We start from the raw sequence: 27,916 nt of genomic DNA, 5'->3' as shown, positions 1-27,916 counted from the left end.
GAGGAGTAGAAATACCTCTGAAATGCTTCTGGGATTTACTTCCAGCAACTTTGAGCTGCGTCTACACATGGCGAGCATCGTTGCTCTCAGGTGCAGCCTCGTGGCACAAGGAAGTAATGTCTGACTTGAAACTGTGGCCACACAATCTCCATCTCGCTGGACGAGTTGAGATTACTCTGTGTTCCACCGAACACTAACGGATCCGAAGGAGACCGCTGAGCAATCCGCACCTTCATCCGTTTGCCTGCAGAAGTGAAGAGATAAAAGATTTCTCTTCCATCTTCAATCAAGTCAACATTGCTGATTTCTCCGCCAGCCCGCCGAGAATCAGCAGCCGTACAGCCGGCCTCCCGTCATCACCCGAGCCTCGAGGAACCGAGTCAGAGTTAAAGGACGGATGAACACACATTCTACCTGCATCCTCATGCAATTTAAGTAAGAGGTTTATGTCTGGGCAGAGATAGAATATTATAGTGTGTTATTCTTGTGTATCAACATTATTGCTTGTACAGTTTATGGACCGCCGTGTCCGCTCATTGCTAATACTCAAGGTATTTAATTATCATGAATGAGATTTGCCGTATTGTAATCCAACCACATTGGACTGTTGTGCATTTCCGCCATCGCGGGTGAGACCGGCACACTGAGTTTATCCATTAAAGAATCAAAAGACCACGGGACGGTTTACGAGCCGTCCACTGCGTCTCTGAGTGATAAACTAACAGCTGCTTTCTCTCCCACGATCGTGAAACCGGCTTTGGGGCCATCACTTAATTCTCTCTCTCGTACTAACCACACACACACACACACACACACACACACACACACACACACACACACACAGCTAGTAGATAGCTTCGTGATAAATCTCAGCTTTGTCCCTAAGCTATCGTACAAGCAGATACACGCGGTAAACTGGTAGACACCATTGACTGGTTTCTCTCCGCCCACATTCGCGGCCATATTCTCTGGTCGGAAGTCTCGCGTGACATACTCTCCACGAGAGTCACGTCCGACATTTTGTGCACATCCCTCCTCACTCACACACACACACACACACTCACACACACCTTATGTGTTATAGGATTATTTTGGTTTCCATATCTAATCATATCACTGTTTAATTTGTAGTTGTAAGTCAGAAGTTTATTGACTGCACTGTATTAATTATTAATTGATATTACTGCATAAATAAACTTTGTTACATTACAAAGAGAATTGTTTCGGTTTGTTTTGCATACACCCGTGTCATGCTGACGGGATGTCAGTGCTCGGATTCAAGCCTTCATTCATTTTTTCTGAAAAAAAAAAAAAAAAAAAAAACAACATCGCTATTCATCGGATGTCGATTTTCCTAAGAAAACAATCTAATATTGAGACTGTTATACTATCTGGTTATTAGTCCCTGATTCCACGGTGGTGCCCCGTCAATGTTAATCCTTATTAATATTCTATTGATTTTTGATAATTGATAATTATCTTTGATGATTGTTGAATTTGAAGGATCAATAAGCTAGTGTTAATTTTAATTAATGTTTCATCGATGTTAATGATTGGTGATTATCTTTGATAATTGCTGATTTAAAGGATTAAAAAAAGCTAACATTGATTCTCATCAATGTTCTATTGATTTTAATAATTATCTTTGATCATTATTAATTCTTGCTAATAACCAAACCTGCTCCTAAACATAGCACACTACATTTACTGGAGCCCCATATGAGGTTAATGAGTTAGATTCAATTAATTAATTAAAATATTAATTAATAACTAAAGAAATAATTACCAATTATTTCTGATAGTAACACTGATCTAAACAACCAGTAAAGCCCTACATTGAATTGGAAAAAAAAAAAACATTCGTAAATCTAATCAAAAACCTTTGAATCCTGAATCAAATTGATTTCAACCCAATGATTCACACCCCTAGAAATGACTTACTGTGGAAATCAACTTTAAGCTTCAAGTTGTTGACTGAGCTTAAATTGTATTGAACCTGGATAAGTTCAACCATCTACTTAATTTAAGTAGACTATCATAGTTTTGTACTTTGCTGGGAAATGAGATGTGGGGTAAAAGGCCTGGCACAGAGTCTTTAACTTACATAACATGAGGAAAAAGGTTATCCAGTTCAGGTTGAGATACAAAGAGCAAACAATGCAGCAAAATTAGGGATGAGGTTATTTATTCTCTACTGCTGTGGAGTTATACACTGCCTGGATTTAAATAAGCAGATACTTTAGAGCCTATTATTGGATCATTATTGCAGTGATTAATATGTTTCAGCTGGCAACAATTCTTTTAACCCTAACTGATGCAGTGTGTAGCTTCTCATTTCTTAAACAACCATGTCAGAAGACATATCCCATAGTCATGGAAAAGATGTTACTGCGTTTCAGAAAGGGCAAATTATTGGCTGGCATTAAGCAAAGAAACAACTAAGAAGATTGCTGAAATCACTGGAATTGTGTTAAGAACTGAACAACACTTTATTAAAACCTGGAAGTATTGTGGTGAACCGTCAGCTTCGTGGAAGAAATGTGGTCGGAAACAATCCTGAATGATCATGATCAGAGATCAATAAAACGCTTGAAGTCACATCATAATAAAAAAAACACAACAGTAGAACTCCCGGCTATGTTTAATAGTGAAAGAGCATTTCCACACACACAATGCGAAAAGAATTTACAGGATTGAGACTAAACAGCTGTGTGGCCACAAGAAAGCCACTTGTTAGTGAGGCTAATCTGAAAAAAATGACTTCAATTTGCTAGGGAGCATAAAGTTCGGACTTTGGAGCAATGGAAAAATGTCCAAATTTACCCTATTCCAAAGCGATGGGCGCATCAGGGTAAGAAGTGAAGCGCATGAAGCGATGCACCTGTCATAGTGTCCACTGTACAAGCCTCTTGAGGCAGTGTTATGATCTGGGGTTGATTCAATTGGTCAGGTCTAGGCTCAGCAACATTATACGGTAATAAAATGAAGTCAGCCGACTACCTGAATGTACTGAATGACCAGGTTATCCCATCAACGGGTTTTTTCTTCCCTGACGGCACAAGCATTTTCCAGGATGACAATGCCAAGATTCATCTAGCTCAAACTGTGAAAGAGTGTTTCAGGGAGCATGAGGAATCCTTTTCACACATGAACTGGCCACCACAGAGTCCTGACCTTAACCCCATTGTAAGTCTTTGGGATGTGCTGGAGAAGACTTTATGGAGTGGTTCGACTCTCCCGTTATCAATACAAATCTCAGCCAAAAATCAATGCAACTCTGGACGGAAATAAAAGTTGTGACGTTGCATAAGTTTGTCGTAACAATGCCACGCAGAATGCATGCCGTAATCAAAGCTAAAGGCAGTCTGACAAAATATTAGAGTATGCAACTTTTTTGGCCAGGCAGTGTTGATTCAAACACAAGCCAAAATCTCATCTTTCTCACTCATTCACGTGTTTCCCTTTCGGTGCAATTCAGAAATGTCAAAATAGGTATGCATCACAGTGCAGTTCCTCAAGTCTTTTGATGCCCTGGAGGTTAAAGTTTTCACTCTCAATGCTTTGATATTTAGTAGTAAAAAATGTAAGTACCATACACTAACCATTTAAGAGAAACATCTCAGCCATATGAGAGATATTGATATTGCCAAAACTCATATTGAATAACCGAGGGCTATGTAAACATAATATGATTACACAGATATTAACATGCTGACTGGCATCTAATAGTTTATAACGACTAAACAGTTAGAATCAAATTGCTATTTTCTCATAGTTTTAAGCATGTTCAGACATGTTTGAGTATAGCTCTTTATCACTTAATAGTCTCCGGGCCTGGCATTGCTCATTGTTTAACAGCACCCACTGCTTTTGTGGCAGATGACGATCTATCACAGCAAAACAGGTTATTTTTCCTCAAACAATCACACACTGTTAGATGGAGGAACTACTTTTGTAATAGGCTAGTGCAAAATAATTATTTTGAACAAGAGGTTTCTTTTTCAAATCTTACCCATCTACAACTAAACTTACTATGCAAAAAAAGTAAAATACTGTTGTCCAGTGCAATGACATCACGTGGTTTAGTTGCATTCTTTTGCTTTGAAAGCGACATCATATTAGGACAGCGTGTGACATTACATGTGTGATATTGTTGCATTAGCTTACTCTAAATATAATTTTTGAACACACCTACCTCGTGTTTGGGTTTAACGCGATTTTCGACATTTTGTCTGGAGACATTAGCATGTTGTGTTGGTACAGAAGTGACAGGGAATTTTCCTGTCAGAGCATCAACATACTGGAAACTGGCTAGCTCGACTAGCCAACAGGCTTAAATAACATTTACATCACCATATTCTCAAATATCGACATGTTTCTATCATTAAAATGCACACACACTTTATATATTTAACGTAAATGGTAAAGTCAGAAATGGTTCAGTGTAATGTTTACCTTTCAGCGGATGATGTTGCTGTTCAGAAATTTGACGTTTGATCGCCGCCGTTAGCTTGTCCGCTGCTCTCTCGCGCCGACGTTATTCATTTACTTTTTAAAGAGTACAAACGCAACCCGAATATTTACACCTTTCAGCGTCGACCAGATCCCTTATGGTGCTCTTATGTATCATAACAGTATGTTTTTCGGGGGGGATCACTTCTACAGCACGACCGCAGCGGGCCCCGGTCAGACAGGCAGCGGCGGCTGGCCGTGACGTGCCATGACGCGACATAGCAGGCACTTTTAAAAGAGGCCTCACGTGATCCACTTGTATAGAATTTCCCCAAGTACAACCGAATTAACCAGGTCACCACAATTACCTTCGTCAAAAGTGTATTTGTGAATATGTTGTGTTGACTCACAATCACTCTTTAGATAGCAGATTGAACCAGCTGAGTTTATTTTTGTAGTCTTGAATGAACTTTGGTCCGTGTTGCACATTAATATTAATTGATGAATTAGCCCCAGAATACACACTCACTGAGCACTTTATTAGGAACACTATGGTCCTAATAAAGTGCCAGATGTGGTCTTCTTCTGTTATATCCCATCCACCTCAAGGTTCAACCTGTTTTTCATTCAGATATGCTATTCTGCTCACTACAACTGTACAGAGTGGTTATCTGAGTTACAGTAGCCTTTCTGTCAGCTCAAACCAGTCTGGCCATTCTCTGCAGACCTCTCTCATCAACAAGGCATTTCCGTCCATAGAACTGACACTCACTGGATGTTTTTTGGCACCATTCTGAGTAAACTCCAGAGACTGTTGTGCGTGAAAATCGCAGTTCAGATCAGCAGTTACAGAAATACTCAAACCAGCCCGTCTGTTGACAACAATCATGCTACAGTCGAAATCACTGAAACAACATTTTCCCCCATTCTGATAATCGCATGATTAAGTAGGTGTAGGGCCTACAGACAGGGCTGTAGCAAGGTATTCTGGGCCCCCTGACTGTATATTGGTCAAGGCCCCATATTCCTAATAAAGTGCTCAGTGAGTGAATACTAGTACGAGTATGCACTTTGGATGTTTAATAGGTGTAAATACATAGACTAATATCTGCTTTGGGCTATTTAGTACATTTAGCAGCTACTAGTGCCTACATGGGCTATTTGATTAGCATACTATGAAATAATAATCAAAAAAAATCTTCACACTTTACAGGGCCTTATAATCCAAGCTGGACAGGTTTTCAAGTCAGACACATTTTCTGCATTGCAAGGGGTTAATTTATTGCATAGCACTGTCTACTGGTTTTGAGATTAATATCTGTGTCAGCCGATAATAATGCACAAAACAACAAAAGCATCTGAAAAAATAGCTAGAGGCACTAGTACAAAAAATCTAAACTAGCCGCAAACTTGCATATTTGCAGTTCGTCATGCAAATGAGCTTGTAATTCGCCACAAATGTTTACCAGAAGTTTGCAGCTCTTCACCAGCAGTGGTGAACCTGTGGCAAACTTTTGGCAGCAATGGACAATTTGCCGCGAGTTGGCCGCAAAGCTCATTTGCATGTGAAAATTATCAGTGGCAAATTTGTCATGAACTTCTGATTTTTGTAAGGGTCACCAAAGGATACTGTGCTATCTGAAGTACCTATGCAAATAAAACTGCCTTACAACAGTGCCACTGACACTTCCTACTCTTTATCATGACCACATTGTAGTGTTTACAACATATTAAGACACAAAATGCATCAAGCCAGAAAAGCAGACATATAACATTAAACATAAAACAACAAATGAGATTATGCAGATATGTTTCTCTTACTTCTACAGACCTCAGTTTGACAAGAGATTTACTAACTCACACTTTTGGCTTTGTAATCTTTAACCAACTTTCCTTTGAATGAGAATTTTAGGTCATTTTTATAATATGATACATTGTATCAAGGAGCAGTAGATTCACACTGGAAATGACAAACCAATTTTAATTAAAATGAGACAACAGATGAGGTACATGCTAATTTTGCACTATTATGTCCAGTTTGTGCTTATAAATAAAGCAACACTCAAAGCTTTTTAATTCAAACCATGTTCATCTCAGTTGTTAATACTGATCATTATTGCCTGCATTCTCATTACTAACTCTGGGTTAAGATAATCCTGTGCTATCTTGTTGCATGTTTCAGACTGTTCATTTTACCATTGGTTAGTAATTCACACTGTATATCTCTGATACCAAAACTCTGAAAAAGGGTTTCATAACCAAGGTTAAAAGCAGTGATAACAAGCTTTTAAAATTACATGTGTGAAATGTTGCTTAACCTATGGTCAAATGTGTCCTTAACCCTGGGTTAAGTGTAGTTTGAAACCCCAATAAAACCAGGTAAAAAGTTAAAGTTAAACCATGCCTAAATTGCCCAGAGCACACAGCCCTGCTCTAATATTTTTCATGGTGTCTGTGATTACAAACATGTATGGCCTTCCCATATATAAACTATATTACACAGTGAGTGGGCATACTTTGAATTAAAAGGCTTTGGAAGATATACTGGTCATTTGTTAAACCCCTCTCTCCCTCTGTGTCTCTCTTTACTCTTTCTTCTCCACTTCGTCCTCCGGGAAATAGACACTGACAGTAAACTCTGCTGCCTCTGTGCCATACTTGTTCTTCACCAGCAGGGCATATTTTCCTGAGTCGGTACTGGTAACAGCAGCGATGGTGATGCTGGCGAACTTGCCATGCTCAAACTTCAGTGAGTAGTGCTCATCACACATCAGCTGTCTCTCATTCTTTATCCAGCTGACCTCAGGAACAGGATCACCCCATACATTGCCAGTGAGGTTCAGAGACTGAAAAAATTATGGGAATAGATGAAATTAAGGGTTGCAATAGCTGGCTGATTAGTCCAGCCACCAAGTATTTTTGTCTTTTTCCTGTAAAAATAATCAAAACATCCTTAAACAAGATCAATTTACTTGAGAGTCTAAATGGCATTAGATATGGACCCTTTTCACATTTCCAGGTTTGGAATGGAAAAGTAAACTATTACAGGGTAAACTTCTATAGCGGTAAATGGGAGACCACAGCACATATTTATTTATTTGTTTGCATTCCCATTTGAGTTCCAACACAGCTAAAGAAAGAATCCACTATTGCATTTCCATGACTTTCCAAATAAGGCAGAATGTGCCATCAGTCGGTGAAAAGGGTCCATTAAAGGGATAGTTCACCCAAAAATGAAAATTCTCTCATCATTTACTCACCCTCATGCCATCCCAGATATGTATGACTTTCTTTCTTCTGCTTAACACAAACAAATATTTTTAGTAGAATTTCTCAGCTCTGTAGGTCCATACAATGCAAGTGAATGGTGAGCGCAGGTTTCAAGCTCCAAAAATCACATGAAGGCAGCATAAAAGTAATCCATATGACTCCAGAGGTTAAATCTATATCTTCATAACCAATATAATAGGTGTGCATGAGAAACAGATCAATATTAAAGTCCTTCTTTACAATAAATCTCCACTAGTGAAAGTGAAAGTAAAGATTTATGGTAAAACAGGACTGAAATATTGATCTGTTTCTCACCCAAAGATGACATATATTTAACTACTGAAGTTGTATGGATTATTTTATGCTGCCTTTATGAGATTTTTTGGAGCTTTAAAGGTTTGGTCACCATTAACTTGCATTGTATGTACCTACAGATCTACAGATATTTTTCTAAAAATCTTTGTTTGTGTTCAGCATAAGAAAGAAAGTCATACACATCTGGGATGGCATGAAGGTGAGTAAATGATGAGAGAACTTTCATTTTTGGGTGAACTATCCCTTTAAGTCAGTTGTTCTCAACCTTTTTTTGATGAACGCCTCCCTCACGTTCTTCAAGGACTCTTATTTTGAAGTTTTCCTCCGGACTACATCTCCCATGTTTCACTGCCCTCATCAATTCCATTTGTTCCTTATTATCCTCACCTGTCTTCCATTCCCTCATTTAGCTCCTTTTGTATAAATATTCTCTAGTTTTGCCCATTCCTTTGTCAGTCCTTGAAGTGTTACGTTGTGTTAAGTTTTGATGTTAAGATTTATTGTTTGTTCCACTCTAGTGATTGTCATTAAAAGATTGAAAGAATCTACTCCTGTGTCGACTTTGATGCATTGCATAATTTTAAAGTTTTGTTAAATTCAGCAGACTTACGCATCATGAATGTGAGACCAAACCTTGTGCTTCTTGAATTCAAGCAGATAGAGGGCTATATCTGGGGCCTATAAAATGAAAATGTTAAGACAGAAACTAATAACAAAAGTGATATTGTTAATATATTTTAAATTTACCTTTTTTCAATGTTAATTTATTAATTATTTATTTCTATAGTTTTAACAGTGGTATTTATAACAAGATTATAGTAAGCACATGGATACATGGATCTTCACTTCCATGGTTAGATGTAACATGATTTCTATAAAACAAACTATGGCATTTTTGAAATTACAAACAGTAGATCTACTCTAAACACATGTAAAAACAATAAATACAAAATATAAATATAAGTTGTAACAAAAATGAATTATATTCCCTCACTCCCCTAATGTAGCCTATTACAAATTTAACAGAGCTGAAGCAGTGATCTGATAATATTTATTATGAATCTTTTTTCTACAAAAAGTACAGTTAGTGTCACTATAGTAAATTCAAGGGTGGCGATGTAGAATTCTGTGCCGAATTCAAATGGTTTCTGCTTCTTGCGCCTTGCTTCTCACCGATTCTTGCAAAGCTGCAAGTTTAAGAGCTCGAGCTTTAAGTGCTTTGCACTGCTCTGTCCATTGAGCCGTATCCATCTACAGAGCCATACAGGTGCATTAGCCGAGGTTGTGCCTCCGCCTGTGTATTTGATGCTGCTAAACCAGATTCTTCAGATGCGTCACTAGTCTTCAAAATCAGATGAACCACGGTACAAATGCCTACCAACCCGTATGATTGAGAACCAACTGATATACTCCAAGTCTAGATAAACGTTTTAATGCAGAGGAACTTGACGATAGATTTGATTATTATGACTGATAAATGCCCCCCATTTGTAACCTACCGGCCCCCTCTCTACTAATTTGCTCTCAGCGCCCCCTGGCATCCTTTGAATGCCCCCTGGGGGGCAGAACCGCCCCCATTGAGAACCCCTGCTTTTAGTCTAGTTTGCAGATAATTCTAACAAAATTCACACTTAAAACTAAACTAATGGGTAATTTAGTTTTGAATTAAGTTTTTCCTTGAAAACAAAGACTTAATATTTTATGTCATTTTGCGTTTCAAGTAAATTGGTCTTGAATGTTTTAGATATTTTTACTGGAAAACAAGACAAAAATACTGTGTAAGAAAATGATTTTTTGCAGTGTAGTCAATGTGATGGGGTCTGTATTGACTAGATGTGGATCACATTATCTGCAATGTGCTTTTTCTATACATGGCAACAGCATGAGGAAAATCCACAGTGTCCCAGTGTAGCATAACATTTTTGTATAATAACCTGTAACAGCCAAAGATATTTGGAATTACAAAAAAGTTCAAATAAAGTGAACCCTACCCGCTTTGAATTCACAAAACATGTTATGAGCAAACCGCACTGCGGACATCGGAGATGGTCTGACTGAGTTCATTAAAGCCATACCCTCACTACACAACTGTTTGGCAAAGTTCTTGTAATTTGTGCACCTCATCTGCATTCTATTGTTTAGTATGTGCACTGCTACGACAACCAGGCAACAGATGACTAGAAACCTTGTTGTGTACTGAGAGCGCAGCTTTAAAGAGTTCTGAAATGAATCCAAAATTATTCATCCACAGGTCTGCTTATGACAATGCAATAGAGATATCTGCGCTTTTGTTTCTCACTTGCATAATCTCAGCTGCGCAGACATTCTCCCTCCACTCGAACTTGCCGTAAACAGCAAAGACTGCTGAAGGAACACTGCGTATGTTGAGTCATTCACTGTATGTAAGGTAAACACTGATCTGGCGGATGCTTTTTTGAATGACTAGTCAACTATTAAAAATGAGTAGTTGTGCAAGCCCTAGATTAAATGTGAGGTTTTCAAAAGCAAAAGGCAGACCACTGACCACATCATCAGAGAACACATTCAGAGATGTGATGCTCATGATTGAAAGTGGAGATTGCTTGTATATTACCTTGCCCTCCTGAATGGTGACAACATCTGGCAGGCCACCCACAACACGGGCACGATCTACAGAAACACAAATATTTTAATAAGATTCAGATTTAGGAAACTTAAACATGTTTTTATGTGATATAATAAATCGATATTGGTTCTCTCTGAACCAAATACTTGCTTCCTACACAAGCTGTCTGGAATACTTATTATTAAGACATTAATTAATTAATAGATTAATTACATCTATTGAACAGAATAATAATTATGCAAGTGAAACTTTCAGATAAGATTGCTTGTATGGCATGCTTTAGAAATTGTATACAGGGTCAGAGCACAACAATAATAGCAAAGACAATCGCTTACTTCTCTCTGCTATGGCTGCTGCCCTGAGGAAGGAAAGAGATAAACACGCCGTTATTTTCGTCTTTAAATAGTATCAGCTGCTGCAAAGATGATAGATGCTTCTTACACTTTTCAACATCAGGAACTGCTTTAGCGCAAGCCGCAGTGATGTACTCGTGGTAGTCTATTTTAGTATTATTGTGACAGCTTATGCAAGAAGGTCATGGCCATTTAAAAGTATAAGTTAAAAATACCAGGAAATCAAAATAGGAGTTTTGTGGCTTTGGAGTCCATGTCTATTAGCTTTGAAGCCATCTATATGTTGTCTTCCTAAAAGTTGACAAAATGAACTTTTAGCAGACATATGCATTTCAAATTTACTCTCTTCCAGCAAACAGACCAAAGATATTGATGACTCATCTTGCACCACACCAATGTTTGTCCAATCAAATGCTCTCTAGAATGAGAATGTCCCTGCCCCTAATGCCACCTGTAACCGATCAGAAAGTAGGTGCATGTCTGTAATGAAACTAAAGCCTACTGGCTATTTTTTTTTTTTTTTTTATCCCCTTTTCTCCCCAATTTTGGAATGTCCAATTCCCACTACTTAGTAGGTCCTCGTGGTGGCACGGTTCCTCGCCTCAATCCGAGTGGCGGAGGACAAGTCTCAGTTGCCTCCAATTCTGAGACAGTCAATCCGTGCATCTTATCACGTGGCTCGCTATACATGACATCGTGGAGACTCTCAGCATGTGTAGGCTCATGCTATTCTCTGCGATCCACGCACAATTTACCATGTGCCCCATTGAGAGCGAAAACCATTAATTGCGACCACAAGGATGTTACCCCATGTGACTCTACCCTCTGTAGCAACCAGGCCAATTTGGTTGCTTAGAAGATTCGAACTTGCGACTCCAGGGGTGGTAGTCAGTGTCAATACTCACTGAGCTACCCAGGCCCAAGCCTACTGGCTATTTAAAAAAAGGGGGATGAGCCATTTAATATGTCCTGCCTAATCTTCTGGTTTATTATAGAAATACTTTGACAAAGGACAGAAATCCATGATGTTTTTCATTAGTTTACTACCCTTTTAAATTTAAAGACTTACTTCAGCCTCTTGAATTCTTCAAATGCTTCCTCCCATACTGTGCAATGGAATGACAGAAAGTTAATAATACTGTAACACATTGTAGAATGCAGAAGGATAACAAGGTCCTATACGAACAGTTGATTGGGAACACCTGAGCCCTTACCTTGTCCTGACAGGTCAATAACCCTCTTGATACCACCTTTGCCATCAAAGATATCAATGGCATATTTGCCCTTATCCTTCTCTGTGGGCTCATTAATTTTAAGCCACAGCTGTTCTCCAGTGACTCCACACTGCACTCTCTCTGAGTGGGAGATCTTGGATTCTCTGATACCAGGTAGAAACAAAAGCATAACACACAAAAGAGTCATTAGTCACTGTTTCATGAGGCTGAATTCACAAGAGCATACTGAGAAAACACTGAAATTTGCAAGAATTTACATTTAACACCAACTTAATTTCTGGTTCTGGATACTAACTGGTCAATTCAACATTTCAATTGTGCTAAAATACACAATAAAATGACAGCTATAATGCAAAACACCATATCACTTCACTATCACTATAGCGGATCGTTATTTCTGTTGCATAGCAACACTCTTGGTCAAGGAAGGCACTTAATTTACTATGATTTTTTTTTGTATGAACATTTGTGTCCTAGAAATAATAAACCAAAGATTGTCCAATAAATCTCCAGAACTGGTGAAGAGAGAAATTCTTAACACATTAAAGCAATTTAAAGCAGCCCATAGACAGTGAAAGATAGAGAAAGAAAGGTAGCAACAAAAAAAAAAAGCCTACTTGTGAAGCCAGCCAACACGGAGATCTTCAATGTAGTGCACAACAAAGGAGTATAGAATGATGCCATGTTCTGTGCTCATAACCTTGAGCTCAGTAGAAGAGTTGGCTATGAGAACGGAAAAAAAAAAATGCATGAAAATGACATGACAACAATTGATCGGATAGTGCTTGAGAGCTCATTCCTAATGGAGTATCCTGTTACGTTCAATAACGTTGAGTGATAAGGAACTGACTGCAGAACACTCACCAATAACTCTAAAAACTTCGTTCAGCACTGCCTGATAACCTGTTGAGAAAGAATCAGATAACCACATTATCTGTGAAATGCTGTCATTATTAACTCACCCTCATGTCGTCTTGAACCCTTAATTTTTCCATGGCACACATAAGGAGAAACGTCACACTCCTTGTTTTCATACAACGACATGCCAAGCTCCAAAAAGAACAAAAAAGTAACATAAAAGTAGTCTGTACAAATTGTGCGGCATATTCCAAGTCTTCAGAAGCAATAGCTTTGTCTGAGGAACAGACTGAAATTTCGAAAGACTGAAGTGTTTATTTGGTGAAAGTCTAGTCCTCCTGTGAGCTGTTAAAGACAGAACCAGATCAGTCCGATTTATGAACTGATTCATGTGCTTTTTGCCATTTTCGGCAGACGAGTCACTATGAACTCTCCTTATGTGGAGTGTTTCTACAGGTTTAGCAGGACATGAGGATGACAAAATAATGACATTTTCATTTTTAAGTGAACTATTCCTTTAACAACACAGTTAACATTAAGTGACACAATAGCTCCTACCTGCTTCTGTCAGATTCAGTAAGGTTTTGTCCTTTCCTCTCTCATCCTTCAGTTTCACCTCATATACTCCGGCATATTTCCTTGAAATCTGTGGGGAATTAAGGTAAAGGTGAGGCACAGATACTGGATACCTGTTTTATCAATAATAATCAGGCATCAAAACATTTTAAAAAACATTTAAATAAACAAAACACGAAAGACCGAAAAGCCAAGCTTTTCTCCTGCGGAGGATGCTGCAGGCCAACAGAGGAAAAGAGGAAAAGACGGCACCATCACAAATAACAACACAGTAACACTGACGGCAACTTATAAAAAAGCTCCAGACTTTTGGCTCGCTTGTGCTTTCTTCTGTGGTGGGTTTCTTTTTCAGTTGTTTTTCGCTCTTAATTACAAGCTGTGAATTAAACAAACATTGCAGTTAATGCCAGCGCCCTCTGCAGGAGTGGCATGGGATCTTGCCTCTCCTCTGCTGCAAGCACTAACTCCACTCCTTTCTCAGTCCATCTGGACTGGCACCTTATCAGTAGATGAATTTAGTCAAACTTAGATGGCTTTCAATACTTATTACCCATTACTACTAGGAAATGGAGCTGCGACTTGCACATGATGATATAACAATTAGCATTTTTTATTTTTTTTTATTTTTTAAGTGCCATCAGAATCTGATTGATTTTAGAAACTGTCTTTCTTTTAAACCAAGGTCCACAAATGGAAGACCCATATATTTATGATATATGGACTTAAATGTTGATAAATGTGATAAAGAGTCAAGTAGAATACGTATCTTGTCTGTTTAAAATACAGAACATGATCCAAATGTAGTAATTAAAGGGATAGTTCACACAAAAATGAAAATTCTCTCATCATTTACTCACCCTCATTCCATCCAAGATGTGTATGACTTTATTTCTTCTGCAGAACACAAACAAAGATTTTTAGAAGAATATTTTAGATCTGTTGTTCCTCACAATGCAAGTGAATGGGTACCATTCAAGGTCCAAAAAGCATATTAAGGCAGCATATAACTAATCCATTAGACAGATAAAAATATAAATCCTTTTTTACAATCAATCCCCACTTTCACATTCTTCTTCTGTTGTTTTTGGCAATTTGCATTCATCGTGCACATCTCCACCTACTGGCCAGGGAGGAGATTTTATAGTAAAAAAACGACTTAAATATTGATCTGTTTCTCACCCGCACCTATCATGTCACTTCTGAAGAAATGGATTTAACCACTAGGGTCTTATAGATTAGTTTTATGTTGCCTTTATGTGCTTTTTGGAGCTTCAACATTTTGGTATCCAAGCATTGTAAGGACATACAGAGCTGAAATATTCTTCTAAAAATCTTCGTTAGTGTTCAGCAGAAGAAAGAAAGTCATACACATCTGGGATGGCATGAGGGTGAGTAAATGATGAGAGAATTTTCATTCAAACTATCCCTTTAAACATGATAAATTATACAAAATCAATCATAGGCATTAAAGTCAACATGAAAAGGCATTCACAATACCAGAATTTGAAGTCAATTGTGGAGCACTACTGCCCTCCTGAAACACCACAAACACCTATTTTTGAGTAGGTGGAGGCTAAAGGTCAAGTTCACCCTCGAGTGCATCTCGGCATTTGCCCACATTATGCTTCTTTATTAATTCTATCATTATTTGCTATTATTGCCATAATCTTTATTATATTAAAGCTATTAATAACAACAGCTTTGAATTACTGTGTTATTTCTAAGAGTTAAGAATGGCTGCATCACAACTTTAGTCTAGAACAATCCCTAAATAGCTATTTGGACACATTTTGTTGATATTTGACTGATTAATCATGCACAATTACGTTGACTTTAAACATTGACAGATATTTTTCCCTGGATGCCTGTAGCATCCCTATAGTGTTGCATCTAGCAAAGCTGCATAATTTATCATATGGATGCTGAAATTCCAGCTCCAAAACAGCTCCAGACTTGCCCAATCACTATCTGACCTTGCCAATATCAAAGGTCAGCTCTTCAGCAGTTTTTCCAATCTTCTTAGCATCCTCATCATCTTCTTCAATCTCAATTCCATCCTTAAACCAGGCAATCTCAGTGGCAGGTTTGATGTTTCCAACCTGAAACAGGAGAAAGAAGGAAAAATGTGGAGAGGAAATTTAAACAAGTGTCTTTTTAACCTGAAGAAATCATCTCTCACTCCCAAAGACTTACCTTGCATTTTAAATGCACGTCACACTCTGAGGTGACCTCGAAACTTAGATACTCCACAAAGTGAGGACCTGTGTGTGGGAGATTTTTTTTAGACATCTTTGAATAACTAAAATGTGATTTAACACAATGAAAAACAGTGTTTGATGTACCTTGTCTTCTGACCCACTCTGCTCTCTCAAACTCAGATTTCTTCTGAAGCTCTGCGAACTCTGTAAAACAGTATAAATAAAAGAGAAGGCAATCATCAAAGCATATTGAATACAGCTTATTTAGAGTGATGAATATTGTTTAGAGGACATTCGCAAGCATTCCCCTGAGCTAGAACAAATAATACATTTCCTGCCACCCAACCTCTCCATTCAATGCCTAAAAATTGTACTCTTCTGCCCTCTAAAGGACATACTCATTTAAAGCTCTGGGGGTCTGAGGAAATGTTTTAAAATGTTTAAAGAAATATCAATGTGACCTGTTCCATCATTTTGTGTTACTTTAACCCAGAAACACATTTTGAGTTTCATTTTTCCTATTTAAAAAGAAAAGTCTCAGCTAATGTTATAGTTATTGTTTCTACACCAAATAGTTTTGTACAAGCGATGGTCCGGATTATAAAATGCAGGACACCACTTAATAGTTTTTAAATATTTGAAAATATGTTAAAACAATGATTAACCTTACCTTCTCCAATAAGCACTAAGCTTGTCCGACCTTTTGCTTTGCCATCAACAAGGCTGAATGTGAAGGTTCCTTCATCAGTGACTTCCAATAAGTCCATAAATAGCTCAATAATGCCAGTGCTCTTGTTAAAGTTCATTGTGTACTTCTAAAGAGTTTGACAGACAAAGAGAACAAAACATGATTAAACATGTTGTCAAAGTTTGTTTGAAAAAATACAATTCATGAAGGCCTTTTGAACTAAAATGTTCTGATGTGCTGTACCTTTCCTTCGGTGATGATATTATCATTGAAAACATACTCCACTTGGCAGTTAGAAGTAAACTTAGCAACTTGAGCCCAGAAACGGACACGTCCCTTCTCCTGAAGCTCAATGGCCATTTCAGATTCGAAGGGAATTACTGCAGAACATTGCTCATAATTAACCTATAATAAGCTATTGAGTGGTAAATGTTTCTTAGGTGTAAGACAGGATGTATTGATTATACTAAGACAGTCTGTTACATCATAATCAATATGGTATAATAATCAGTTGCTGGGTATACTTATATGTGTATAGAATTATACAAGGTCAAGAATTAAAGGGATAGTTCACCCAAAAATGAAAATTCTTTCATCTTTTGCTCACCCTCGTGCCATCCCAGACATGTATGGCTTTCTTTCTTCTGTTGAACACAAACAAAGATTTTTAGAAGAATATTTCAGCTCTGTAGGTACTCACAATGCAAGTGGATTAGTACCAAAATTTTTAAGCTCTAAAAAGCATGATAAAAGTAATCCATAAGAATCCAGTGGTTAAATCCATATCTTTAGAAGTGATATGACAGGTGCGGGTGAGAAACAGATCAATATTTAAGTCAGTTTTTACTAGAAATTCTCCTCCCTACCCAGTAGGTGGCGATATGCACAAAGAATGTGAATCAGCAAAAACAAAAGAAGAAGAACGTGAATGTGAATCTTAAATATTGACCTGTTTCTCACCCACACTTATCGCTTCTGGAGACGCATATTTAGCCACTGGAGTCTTATGGATTATGCTGCCTTTATGTGCTTTTAGAGCTTCAGAATGTTGGTACCCATTCACTTGCATTGTGAGGAACTACAGAGCTGAAATATTCCTCTAAAAATCTTTGTTTGTGTTCTGCAGAAGAAAAAGTCATACACATTTGGGATGGGATGAGAGTAAGTAAATGATGAGAGAATTTTCATTTTTGGGTGAACTATCCCTTTAACACTTGCCAACGCCAAATTCAAGTTAATGTCAAATAAGTAAATAAAATTTGTTTTTGGCAAGTGGCTTGCCAGTTGCCTCTCCATTTGCATGGTTTTGTGACAAGTGCACGAATATGCAAGGAAAAACAGCTAAATAGGGCTAATTTTATTGTCGTAGGATTAAATAGATATTTATAATACAAGTATTGCAACATTTTCATATCAGGTAAGTAAAAATTTGCCATTGGCACCTACGGCAAGAAGTTAATTTTGGAACCAGAGTGTATAATTAGGTAAGCAACTTACTTGGGAACTTGTGGTCATGACTGATATCCAGCAAGCGCTTAAGTCCTACAAAGAGTAAACAACAATTATTAAGATCAACAAGCCTTAGTTTTGTACTTTGCTACTTGACTGTAAATATAAAAATAAAATAAAAGATAACAGAAGTGAATTTGTTAATTATTTTGTTGTGTAGAATCCTTTGTTTATGGTTTATGGAAAAAAGATCACTACATAATACCTGCAGCTGCTCTACAGCCCTCCTCAGGAAATCTTTTTAAAAGCATTGATCTCCTTGTGTTCCCTTGTCAAGCATGGGCATCACTCAAAGAAATGTAACAGGATGGAATAACACCATCTGCAGCCAGAGATTTAAGGGAAGTGACTCACCTTCCTCAGTGAGTGTGTAGCTGGCAGACACTCCATCAGTGTTGGTTATCACACAGGAGTAAATGCCCAAGTCCTCCACAGATGGGTCTTTAAATATAGCTCTGGACCTGAGGACAAACAGCAGCAAAATCAAACATTCTGTTAAAAGTAACAAGTGAACAGCACATCTTGTTAAATGGAACTTTGGACAGAGCAGAGGTTTCAACAGGAGGTCTGTGGTGGTACTGCAGGGAGTTAGTTTGTCTAAAATATATTATATTATATTATATTATATTATATTATATTATATATATAAACTCAGCAAAAAAAAGAAACGTCCTCTCACTTTCAATTGCTTTTATTTTCAGCAAATTTAACATGTGTAAATATTTGTATGAACATAAAAAGATTGAACAACTAAGACACAAACTGAACAAGTTTCACAGACATGTGACTAACAGAAATGTAATAATGTGTCCCTGAACAAAGGGGGGTCAAAATCAAAAGTAACAGTCAGTATCTGGTGTGGCCACCAGCTGCATTAAGTACTGCAGTGCATCTCCTCCTCATGGACTGCACCAGATTTGCCAGTTCTTGCTGTGAGATGTTACCCCACTCTTCCACCAAGGCACTTGCAAGTTCCCAGACATTTCTTGGGGGAATGGCCCTAGCCCTCACCCTCCGATCCAACAGGTCCCAGACATGCTCAATGGGATTGAGATCCGGGCTCTTCACTGGCCATGGCAGAACACTGACATTCCTGTCTTTCAGGAAATCACGCACAGGACAAGCAGTATGGCTGGTGGCACTGTCATGCTGGAGGGTCATGTCAGGATGAGCCTGCAGGAAGGGTACCACATGAGGGAGGAGGTAGTCTTCCCTGTAACGCACAGCATTGAGATTGCCTGCAATGACAACAAGCTCAGTCCAATGATGGTGTGACACACCGCCCCAGATCATGACGGACCCTTTACCTCCAAATCGATCCCGCTCCAGAGCACAGACCTCGGTGTAACGCTCATTCCTTCGACGATAAACACGAGTCTGACCATCACCCCTGGTGAGACAAAACCATGACTCGTCAGTGAAGAGCACTTTTTGCCAGTCCTGTCTGGTCCAGCGAAGGTGGGTTTGTGCCCATAGGTGACGTTGTTGCCGGTGATGTCTGGTAAGGGCCTGCCTTACAACAGGCCTACAAGCCCTCAGTCCAGCCTCTCTCAGCCTACTGCGGACAGTCTGAGCACAAATGGAGGGATTGAGCATTCCTGGTGTAACTCGGGCTGTTGTTGTTGCCATCCTGTACCTGTCCCGCAGGTGTGATATTCGGATGTACCGATCCTGTGCAGGCGTTGTTACACATGGTCTGCCACTCCGAGGATGATCAGCTGTCCTTCTTGTCTCTCTGTAATGCTGTCTTAGGCGTCTCACAGTACAGACATTGCAATTTATTGCCCTGGCCACATCTGCAGTCCTCATGCCTCCATGCAGCATGCCTAAGGCACGTTCATGCAGATGAGCAGGGACACTGGGCATCTTTCTTTTGGTGTTTTTCAGAGTGAGTAGAAAGGTCTCTTTAGTGTCCTAAGTTTTTTATAACTGTGACCTTAATTGCCTACCGTCTGTATGCTGTTAGTGTCTTAACGACCGTTCCACAGGTGCATGTTCATTAATTGTTTATGCTTATGGTTAAGCATGGAAAACATTGTTTAAACACTTTACAATAAAGATCTGTAATGTTATTTGGATTTTTACAAAATTATCTTTAAAATACAGTGTCCTGAAAAAGGGACGTTTTTTATATATATATATATATATATATATATATATATATATATGTTCAACAAAAATATAATATTAAAGGGATAGTTCACCCAAAAATGAAAATTCTGTCATTATTTACTATGTGTACCACATTAAAACATATTAAGTCAAATTAAAATATAACAAACAAGTTATGACTCTGTACATCGAGAACGCACATGCGCATTTGTTATTGCTATACAAGCTGGGAAAATTGCTTTTTTCTTTTTTTTGGCGTAATCTGAAGTAAAGAAGCACAATTTATGATACTAGTGTTGTCAGATTTTACTGCTGATTTGAAAGATGTTCTTTGATCGTAATCTTGACCAACCGTTTTTGAGATTTCGGTGTTCTGCCATTCAAGTAGATAGGAGCTGCACTGGCATGACTGGAAATAGTCTCACGGGAGCATTCCAAAGACGGTCGACACTGGACTGACTTGCTAGAAAGACTGATTCAGAGCGGTTCATCTTCTTTAAAGGTGCAGTATGTAAGATTCAGAAACCTTTGTTATTAATGACACCAGTGGCCATTAAGTGAACTGCAGCCAGCTACCTGTTGCTCGTGCTTGTGCATACACTCCATAGGGACGTGAGCGAGCATCGACCAAAACAATGACGTAACGCACAAAGAGACAACGTGATTCACCGAAATCATGCTGACAGATGAGGTAGCATAATTAAAATTACACAGTTATGATTGTTTTACTACAAACTTTGAGACTGTATATTATATTTGACTCTCCAGTGCTGGAACAGGGCTAAAACAAAGTGTGGATATAGGTCTGACTATGCGAGACTGTAGTTTGAAGTAATCACTTTTCTTTGCATAATACATTGACTGCATTTATATGATAGCCTATGTCGGCGTTAGCTAGCTAACCAGCTTTATCAATAGCTGTTAGCTAAATTTGGTGGATGATGACAGTAGCTGTTTATAAAATAGACTGTACATTATAAATATGTTGACACAATTCAGTATTGATGTGATTCCATCACAACTGTCATTTTGATATATCGATGCGCTATTGTTTTATAATAATAGAATGTATATATTTTCTGTATAACCAAGTTACATTACACTAATGAATGGAGCTATTTGCATTATCTTGAACATTGTCTAGCATTCATTTCATGTATTATTGTAGTTTACCTTGCTGAATAATTACAGATTAACATTGACATTAACCTGACTTTTAGTATAAATAGAAGATCGTTGAAATTATTTGCATTTGCAAGGTATCTTGCAATTCGTCAGTGTTAGCAGGTAAGATCAAGTTAGCTAAAATTACGCAGATCAGTCCTTATGGCACTATATTTCACATGCTTTGCGGTTATGTAAGCTTACCTGTCCAGTAAGAAGAATGCCAATTTTGATCCCCAAAAACAAACGAAGGTCCCTCCAGGAATCAAATGCCCTGCCGATGTTCACTTTAGTTTTTGCTCGACCACGATCATGTTCCCGCTTAGCCAGATGGGATTCAGTAAATAAATAGTTTTTTTTTTGGCTTACTCTGAGTTTATGTAGGAGTCGGTGTTGTGCTGGGAGCCAGACGTCTGCTGGATTCCATCTCTAAGATAACGTTACCTAGTGTTGCAGACTGTCTGTTGACGCTGTTGAATAGCGGAAGAGAAGCTACTGTCTGAGGCAAGGCTCTCGGGAGTGCAAATAAACGTCACATTCTTTGGATTTTCCTGGCAAAAGCGACCCGCTCCCTTCGCATGAAAATCAGTCTACAGGCTTTAATAGGCAACCTAGGAAGTCTGGGAAGGGCTCATTTTTTTAAGTTGCGTTACAAGCCATTCACACATTGGCAAAAAATGGCGAATATTACATGAAAAATGTTACATATTGCACCTTTAAAGGAGCAATATGTAACACTGATATCAAGCGTTTAAAATGGGTATTGCAGTCCAAATTCAAAATACTGGAGAGAATTGTCTCCCCCTCCTCCTCAGACTCGAAGCTCACATGGGTTGCCAGGTTGAGGACATGCAACAGGAACGAACAAACTGACAATGGCAAGCGACGAGCCTTACACTGTAAGTTGATCAGCTAATGAAAACATTTGCAATGTTTTTATTGTTGGCAAATTACAGTATAAACTAGCTCATGTGGATTTTTTTATAACTCTGTCAATGTTAGCTAGATGTATTGCTGGCTTCCATGGCTGCAGCGTGCTGTGTTTGCCCGATAATTTGTGTCAATTCTGGCATCCTGGGGTGTCAAAATACTATTGGGCGGGATCACACAGGCCAAAACACAAACAGAACTTAGCATGTTTCATAAATCTCTGATAACATATTATGATAATTGTATGCTTTAGTACAGTAAATATATTACATATTGCACCTTTAAAGCCTGGTTTATACTCGCCGAATCCACGAGTTCACAAAGGCGGCAAAAATGACGTCATCGCAGCATTGGCAGAAGTGCGCTTTGACTTTGTAGACCCCAATTCTCGTGGCGGTGTGCATCCCATTTTTGTTACTGAGTGAACAGTGCGTGCTGCGCCGCATTAAAAAAAGAACAAGTTGGTTTTCACATCCCTCAAATCAATCAAACCACAAAAAGACCTACAAATGAACCATCCTCAGACCACCTCAGTGGTCTGAGTACAGTTCGCATTTGGGTCCTTTTAGTGGGGTCTGAGATCATTTGGGTTGTTCACATATACACGTTATACTGCTCTGAGTGCTTGGAGTGCTCAAACGAACTATGTGTGAAAACGCCCTAGGAAGTAGACTTACTTGCCCCCAACAGTTTGAATGGTGAGACGAGAAGTGTCAGTGAGGGCCATGTAGTTTTTAGACCACACAAACTGAGAACCCTCTTTAAGGTCGGCGCACTCAAAGATCAAAGAGATCACACCATCGTCATCCACATCCACAACAATCTCATTGGTTCCTAAGGAGATGAAACATGTAATGAAATTAGAAGAGGAAAAAATGGTGAGCAAAATGTTTTCCTCCATGATATGTGTGTAAAAAACCTCACCAGGGTGGGTCTGTGCCAAAATAGCGTCAGTTGCTTTTGAGGGTCCTCCAACACCTGCCACATTCTTAGCATGGACGCGCAGCCTGTAGGAAATGCCCTCTTGGAGACTAGATACCTTTATTAAACATTGAAAATTTAAATGAGTGAAATTTGTGTCAAAACCACTCAAAATGAGGGAAAGACTCTTTGACACTTTTGTTCTTTCTGTTCTTTTGAATAACAACTTAATGTCTCAGAACAACATCAACAGATCATTAAAAACAAATGCCAGTTCTAAGGAATGAGTTTGCAATGAAGCCATGGAAACTGTTCCCTTTCCACCAAAATAGATTCTAGATGCAGTGACTGAGCTGTACACCACCAAATTATCAAAAATGTGAGAACTAATACTTAAAACTGCTGTATGTGATCTTTTTGAATACCAAACATAACATGTCCCTACAATCTGACAGATAAAATGCAATATGTGTACTGAGAAATCACACTTGTCTCTGTGACCAGCAAATCTGACTGCAGCCCATGTATGTTAGCCAATCAGAAAACTTGGAGGCAGCTCTTTGCCAACTTCAACAGCAAAACAATGGAAGACTGGGGGAGTGTTTGGGAAACCTGTTTGGAAAGTCATTATTTTTTTCCATTTTGTGCCACTAGTGGTGCAGAAATCACTTACAGCTGCTTTAAGAAAAATTCCTAACTTCTCAATTATTATTTTACCTTCATGTAAGTCATCTTTGTGGATCTCTCTTGGACACATCTCCATTTGCCATTTTCCTCCTTAAAGTCCACATAATATCCAGTCACAGGACTGCGGCCATTGAATGTGGGTGGTTCCCACAGAAGCACCATTGAGTCCTTGCGCACCTCCAGGACATGTAGGCCACGAGGAGGGCCTGTATTTTTGGAACAGTAAAATGCATGCAGAAAAACAACAGTGATACTGTACATCACAGCAGGCAAAATGACCAAATAAATCTGGACTAGATGTAATTTAAGGATGTAAGTTTATAAAAGTCTTATTGCATGGTATGAGTGCTTGTACTTAGTGTACTGACTGATTTACCTGGAACAGCAACAGTCCACTCCTTGCACTCCAAGGGGACAGTGGGTATGGAGGCTTCACTAATACCAGTCTGGTTGAATGCACGCACCTGGAACTGGTAGAAAACGTTTTCCTTCAAGTCTGTCACCTAAGTCAAGGGAAAAGTAGTAGAAAAAGGGACAAAGCTCATTTACAAGGTGAGTCTCAGTTTATATAGTGGACATTGGACACTAATAAAATAGTTGCTAACTTTCAAATTCTATAAATAATAATATAAACACAACGGAATTCTTTTTTTGTCTTATAAAGAATAACAATTTGCACAAATTGGCACAAATTCTACATTGAGACACAATGACCTACCTTATAAGATGTGGCAGTGACTGCCTGGAGGTTAAGCTCATGCCACTTGCTTGTGACTCCATCCTTAACTGTTCTGTAGTCCAGATAGTAACCTCTGATGTCTGCTCCACCTGTCTTAGCAGGAGCTTGCCAGCCCAGCACCATATAGTCACGAGCGCTCTCCAGCAGGGTCACACCAGTGGGAGGGCTTGGGACAGCTGCAGGAGCAAAATACTTTATTTAGCCTAACAACATTCAACCGTTGGCTGAATTCACATGTTACCCCAAAAATGAATTAAAGGGCTTTCTCTTCTGGAAAGATCTTCAGAAAATTGCCATCTCTTATAATTTACTCACCCTAGTGCCATCCCAGATTTGTATGGGTTAGGGGTTAAAAAAATCTTCTGCCAAGTAATATAGTTCATTGTCCTAACTGTAGAAATTTGTGGTTGCCAAAGAACGTAGCAATTTAGCGCATTAACATAGAATGTGCGTTCACAGGTGTGGCTTTATGGTCATTTAACAATGGCTTATGACTTTCTTGACTTTCTTCTGCTGAACAAAAATGAATATTTTTAGAAGAATATTTCAGCTCTGTAGGTCCTTACAATGCAAGGGAATGGTGACCAGACCTTTGAAGCTCCAAAATTCACATAAAGGCAGCATTAAAGTAATCCATGACTTCAGTGTTCTAATACATCTTCTGAAGCGATATGATAGGTGTGGGTGAGAAAAAGATCAATATTTATGTATCAATATAATATTTAATATTTATATTTATCAAGTGAAAGTGGAGATTTATAGTTAAAAAAAAGGATTTAAATATTGATCTGTTTCTCACCCAAAGTGATTGCATCACTTCAGAAGACATATATTAAACCACTGGTGTCGTATGTATTACTTTTATGCTGCCTTTATGTGAATTTTGGAGCTTCAAAGGTGGTCACCATTCACTTGCATTGAAGGACCTAAAAATCTTCATTTATGTTCTGCAGAAGAAAGTAATACACATCTGGAATGCCATGAGGATGAGTAAGTGATGAACTATCCCTTTAAGCTCAGTCACCATTCACTTTCATTGCATACTTTTTCCATACATTGAAAGTGAATGGTGGTGACTGAGATTAAAGAGATAGTTCACCCAAAAACATAGTTCTCCTTTTGTTTTCCACAGAAGTAAAAAAGTCATGCAGGTTTGGAACAACATGAGGGTGAGTAAATGACGACTGAATTTTCATTTATGTAAAACATATAAAAGTCTGAACACCTATGAGCTTTTTGGCACACACTTTTGCCAAAAAAAAAATTATAAATGTGACCAGAATGATTAAGCCTTTTTTATAAAGAACACAGAGTCAAAATAAGTGAGAAACTTCAGAGCATTTTTATGCTGTTCCAACTCTACAGGTGCACATCACATTGTCAACTATAAACATCTTGATCCACAAATCAGTTAATAAGTCAGTAAACATGCAGCTATTGTTATATATATAATGCTTCACAAAGTTATGTTTTTATTAGAAACTTAATGATGAAAATTAATTTATTCATCTCTCCCATCCCTGTGACACTACAATAATATATCTGGGTGAATCATTTAAAAGCTATCAAGGAAAAATAAAAAATTATATTTTGCATAATAAACCGAAGCTTATTTTTTATAGAAATAGGATTGGAACTTTTTCACATTACAGTACTGAGAATTTAAGGTTGAAATATGCTTAATTGGAATAAAAATGTCACAATGCTAAAAGTCTTAATGGTACTCAAAGTAGCCTTTGTTTTCTTTACACAAAATATAATTTCTTGTCTGTGACACTCTGGTCATATAATGATTAATGGGTAGTTGACATGAAATACTTTTGGAAAGTGTGACATGCTTATACTCCATCTAAAAATATTTTAAATGTATTTTGTAATTTGTATTATTGTTATGCATGCAGCATTTATGATTTCAATTTAATTTACAATGAAATTTATTAATAAATAACGAAATGCAATATTTGTATTGTATCATTAAAAAAAATTCATTTGTTACATCACAGGATGATTAAAATAAATTAGTGAAGGCAGAAAAGTGATTACAAAACTTTGAACAGGACCTAAAATATTCTTTCATTTTCCCTTTTATATTTGTTTTTCAATTTAAACTTAAATCTTGTGAATGATGATAAAAGAAAAGTCCATGGACATGATATGCGTCAACTACCCACACATTGATTTGTCACAGTCTGAACCAGTCTACTTACTGTGCTCTTCAAAACTCTGACAGGACGTAGGATGACCTTCACTCAACTCGTTCTACCACCCACCCTGTTCATGCACGGGCTTGCATCACACACCATGTAGTCATTCATGAAACACACACACAGCAAAAGCACACCTGTATGACAACACACAGACACTGCTCTCTGATATGCAGTCAACGTTTGATTGCATTCTGGGAAAGTTAACAAGATACCCCTATTGTCTCTTTCACATGGCTGCTTTATTAGTCTCCGAACCAGGATGTTTCTGTCATGCAGAGTTCACTCAGGTAATGATCGTGTGTTTGTGAGGAAATGAAATGAGTAGAGATACTAGGTCAAGGTATGCAGAGGCAGGACTTGGTTTATTAAGATGTTAATGCAGCACGCATGCCCAGTTTAGTCTTTTCCACTCTGTGGTATGCAAAGCAGGATTAGCAGTGCATGGCCTATTATACACAATAGTGACTTCTGGATGGCAATGAAGGCTGTGTGAAAGGCTATTACACATATAGACAGAGTCTGACAGATGCTGGTAAAGGACAGGATGGTGCTGAGAGTGGAATCAGTGAAACAACGAATCACAGATAAGGAAATGATCCTTTAGGTCAGGGGTCTTCAACATTTTGCAGGCATTAAGTGGATAAAGAGACAGAGCAGGGACCCCCACTAACATATTGCATAAAAATTCCATTAAAATAATAATTCTTGATTGTGACAAGTTTCTTTCACTCTCGCAAGGAGAAAGCGGGAGACGGTGAATCAAACTCAAAAGCTGTCTTTATTTTCTCTCACTCCAATGCTTTTCAGCACCCGCAAATGATGCCCACACACACACACACACACACACACACACACACACACACACACACACACACACACACACACACACACACACACACACACATATGTGCAGGCTCGGCTCTCTCTCTCCCCTCTTGGTCTAGACTGCCCCTTTTTATCCCTCTCACTGCAAAACATAACCAGCTGTAAGAGATAACACCCACACAGATGGGACTCCTTAACACTCTCATCTCCCAATCTCGCTCTCCATTCACAAATCGGCGCTCAAACACGCCCCCACCTCCACATACCCCCAT

General features: G+C 38.4%; 2 protein-coding genes across 3 annotated transcripts in view; both read right to left on the bottom strand.

Moving 5' to 3' along the window:
* The window catches only part of lpin2 (lipin 2), a 59,083-nt gene extending 54,364 nt beyond the window's left edge, over positions 1–4,719 (bottom strand). For both annotated transcript variants that reach the window (XM_051701598.1, XM_051701600.1), the window contains exon 1: positions 4,456–4,719. The gene's annotated coding sequence lies outside the window, so the exon portion shown is untranslated. The remainder of the gene's footprint in view (positions 1–4,455) is intronic.
* A 1,696-nt stretch (positions 4,720–6,415) lies between these two features.
* LOC127443089 (M-protein, striated muscle-like) overlaps positions 6,416–27,916 on the bottom strand; it is a 41,328-nt gene continuing 19,827 nt past the window's right edge. The window contains exons 18-37 of the mRNA XM_051701586.1: positions 24,592–24,788; positions 24,250–24,376; positions 23,904–24,079; positions 23,190–23,304; positions 22,943–23,099; positions 18,414–18,520; positions 18,048–18,092; positions 16,794–16,930; positions 16,533–16,677; positions 16,007–16,066; positions 15,858–15,925; positions 15,638–15,763; positions 13,647–13,734; positions 13,095–13,133; positions 12,848–12,953; positions 12,210–12,373; positions 12,065–12,101; positions 10,978–11,000; positions 10,631–10,686; positions 6,416–7,298 (exon numbers count right to left, since the gene is read on the bottom strand). Of these exons, the coding sequence (XP_051557546.1) occupies positions 7,038–7,298; positions 10,631–10,686; positions 10,978–11,000; positions 12,065–12,101; positions 12,210–12,373; positions 12,848–12,953; positions 13,095–13,133; positions 13,647–13,734; positions 15,638–15,763; positions 15,858–15,925; positions 16,007–16,066; positions 16,533–16,677; positions 16,794–16,930; positions 18,048–18,092; positions 18,414–18,520; positions 22,943–23,099; positions 23,190–23,304; positions 23,904–24,079; positions 24,250–24,376; positions 24,592–24,788 (2,234 nt within the window). The 3' untranslated portion in view covers positions 6,416–7,037. The remainder of the gene's footprint in view (positions 7,299–10,630; positions 10,687–10,977; positions 11,001–12,064; positions 12,102–12,209; positions 12,374–12,847; positions 12,954–13,094; positions 13,134–13,646; positions 13,735–15,637; positions 15,764–15,857; positions 15,926–16,006; positions 16,067–16,532; positions 16,678–16,793; positions 16,931–18,047; positions 18,093–18,413; positions 18,521–22,942; positions 23,100–23,189; positions 23,305–23,903; positions 24,080–24,249; positions 24,377–24,591; positions 24,789–27,916) is intronic.

The sequence above is a fragment of the Myxocyprinus asiaticus genome, chromosome 6, assembly GCF_019703515.2.
Source record: "Myxocyprinus asiaticus isolate MX2 ecotype Aquarium Trade chromosome 6, UBuf_Myxa_2, whole genome shotgun sequence".
NCBI lineage: Eukaryota > Metazoa > Chordata > Actinopteri > Cypriniformes > Catostomidae > Myxocyprinus > Myxocyprinus asiaticus.
The sequence above is the reverse complement of the archived record's forward strand: the minus strand, read 5'-3'. Positions and strand labels throughout refer to the sequence as shown.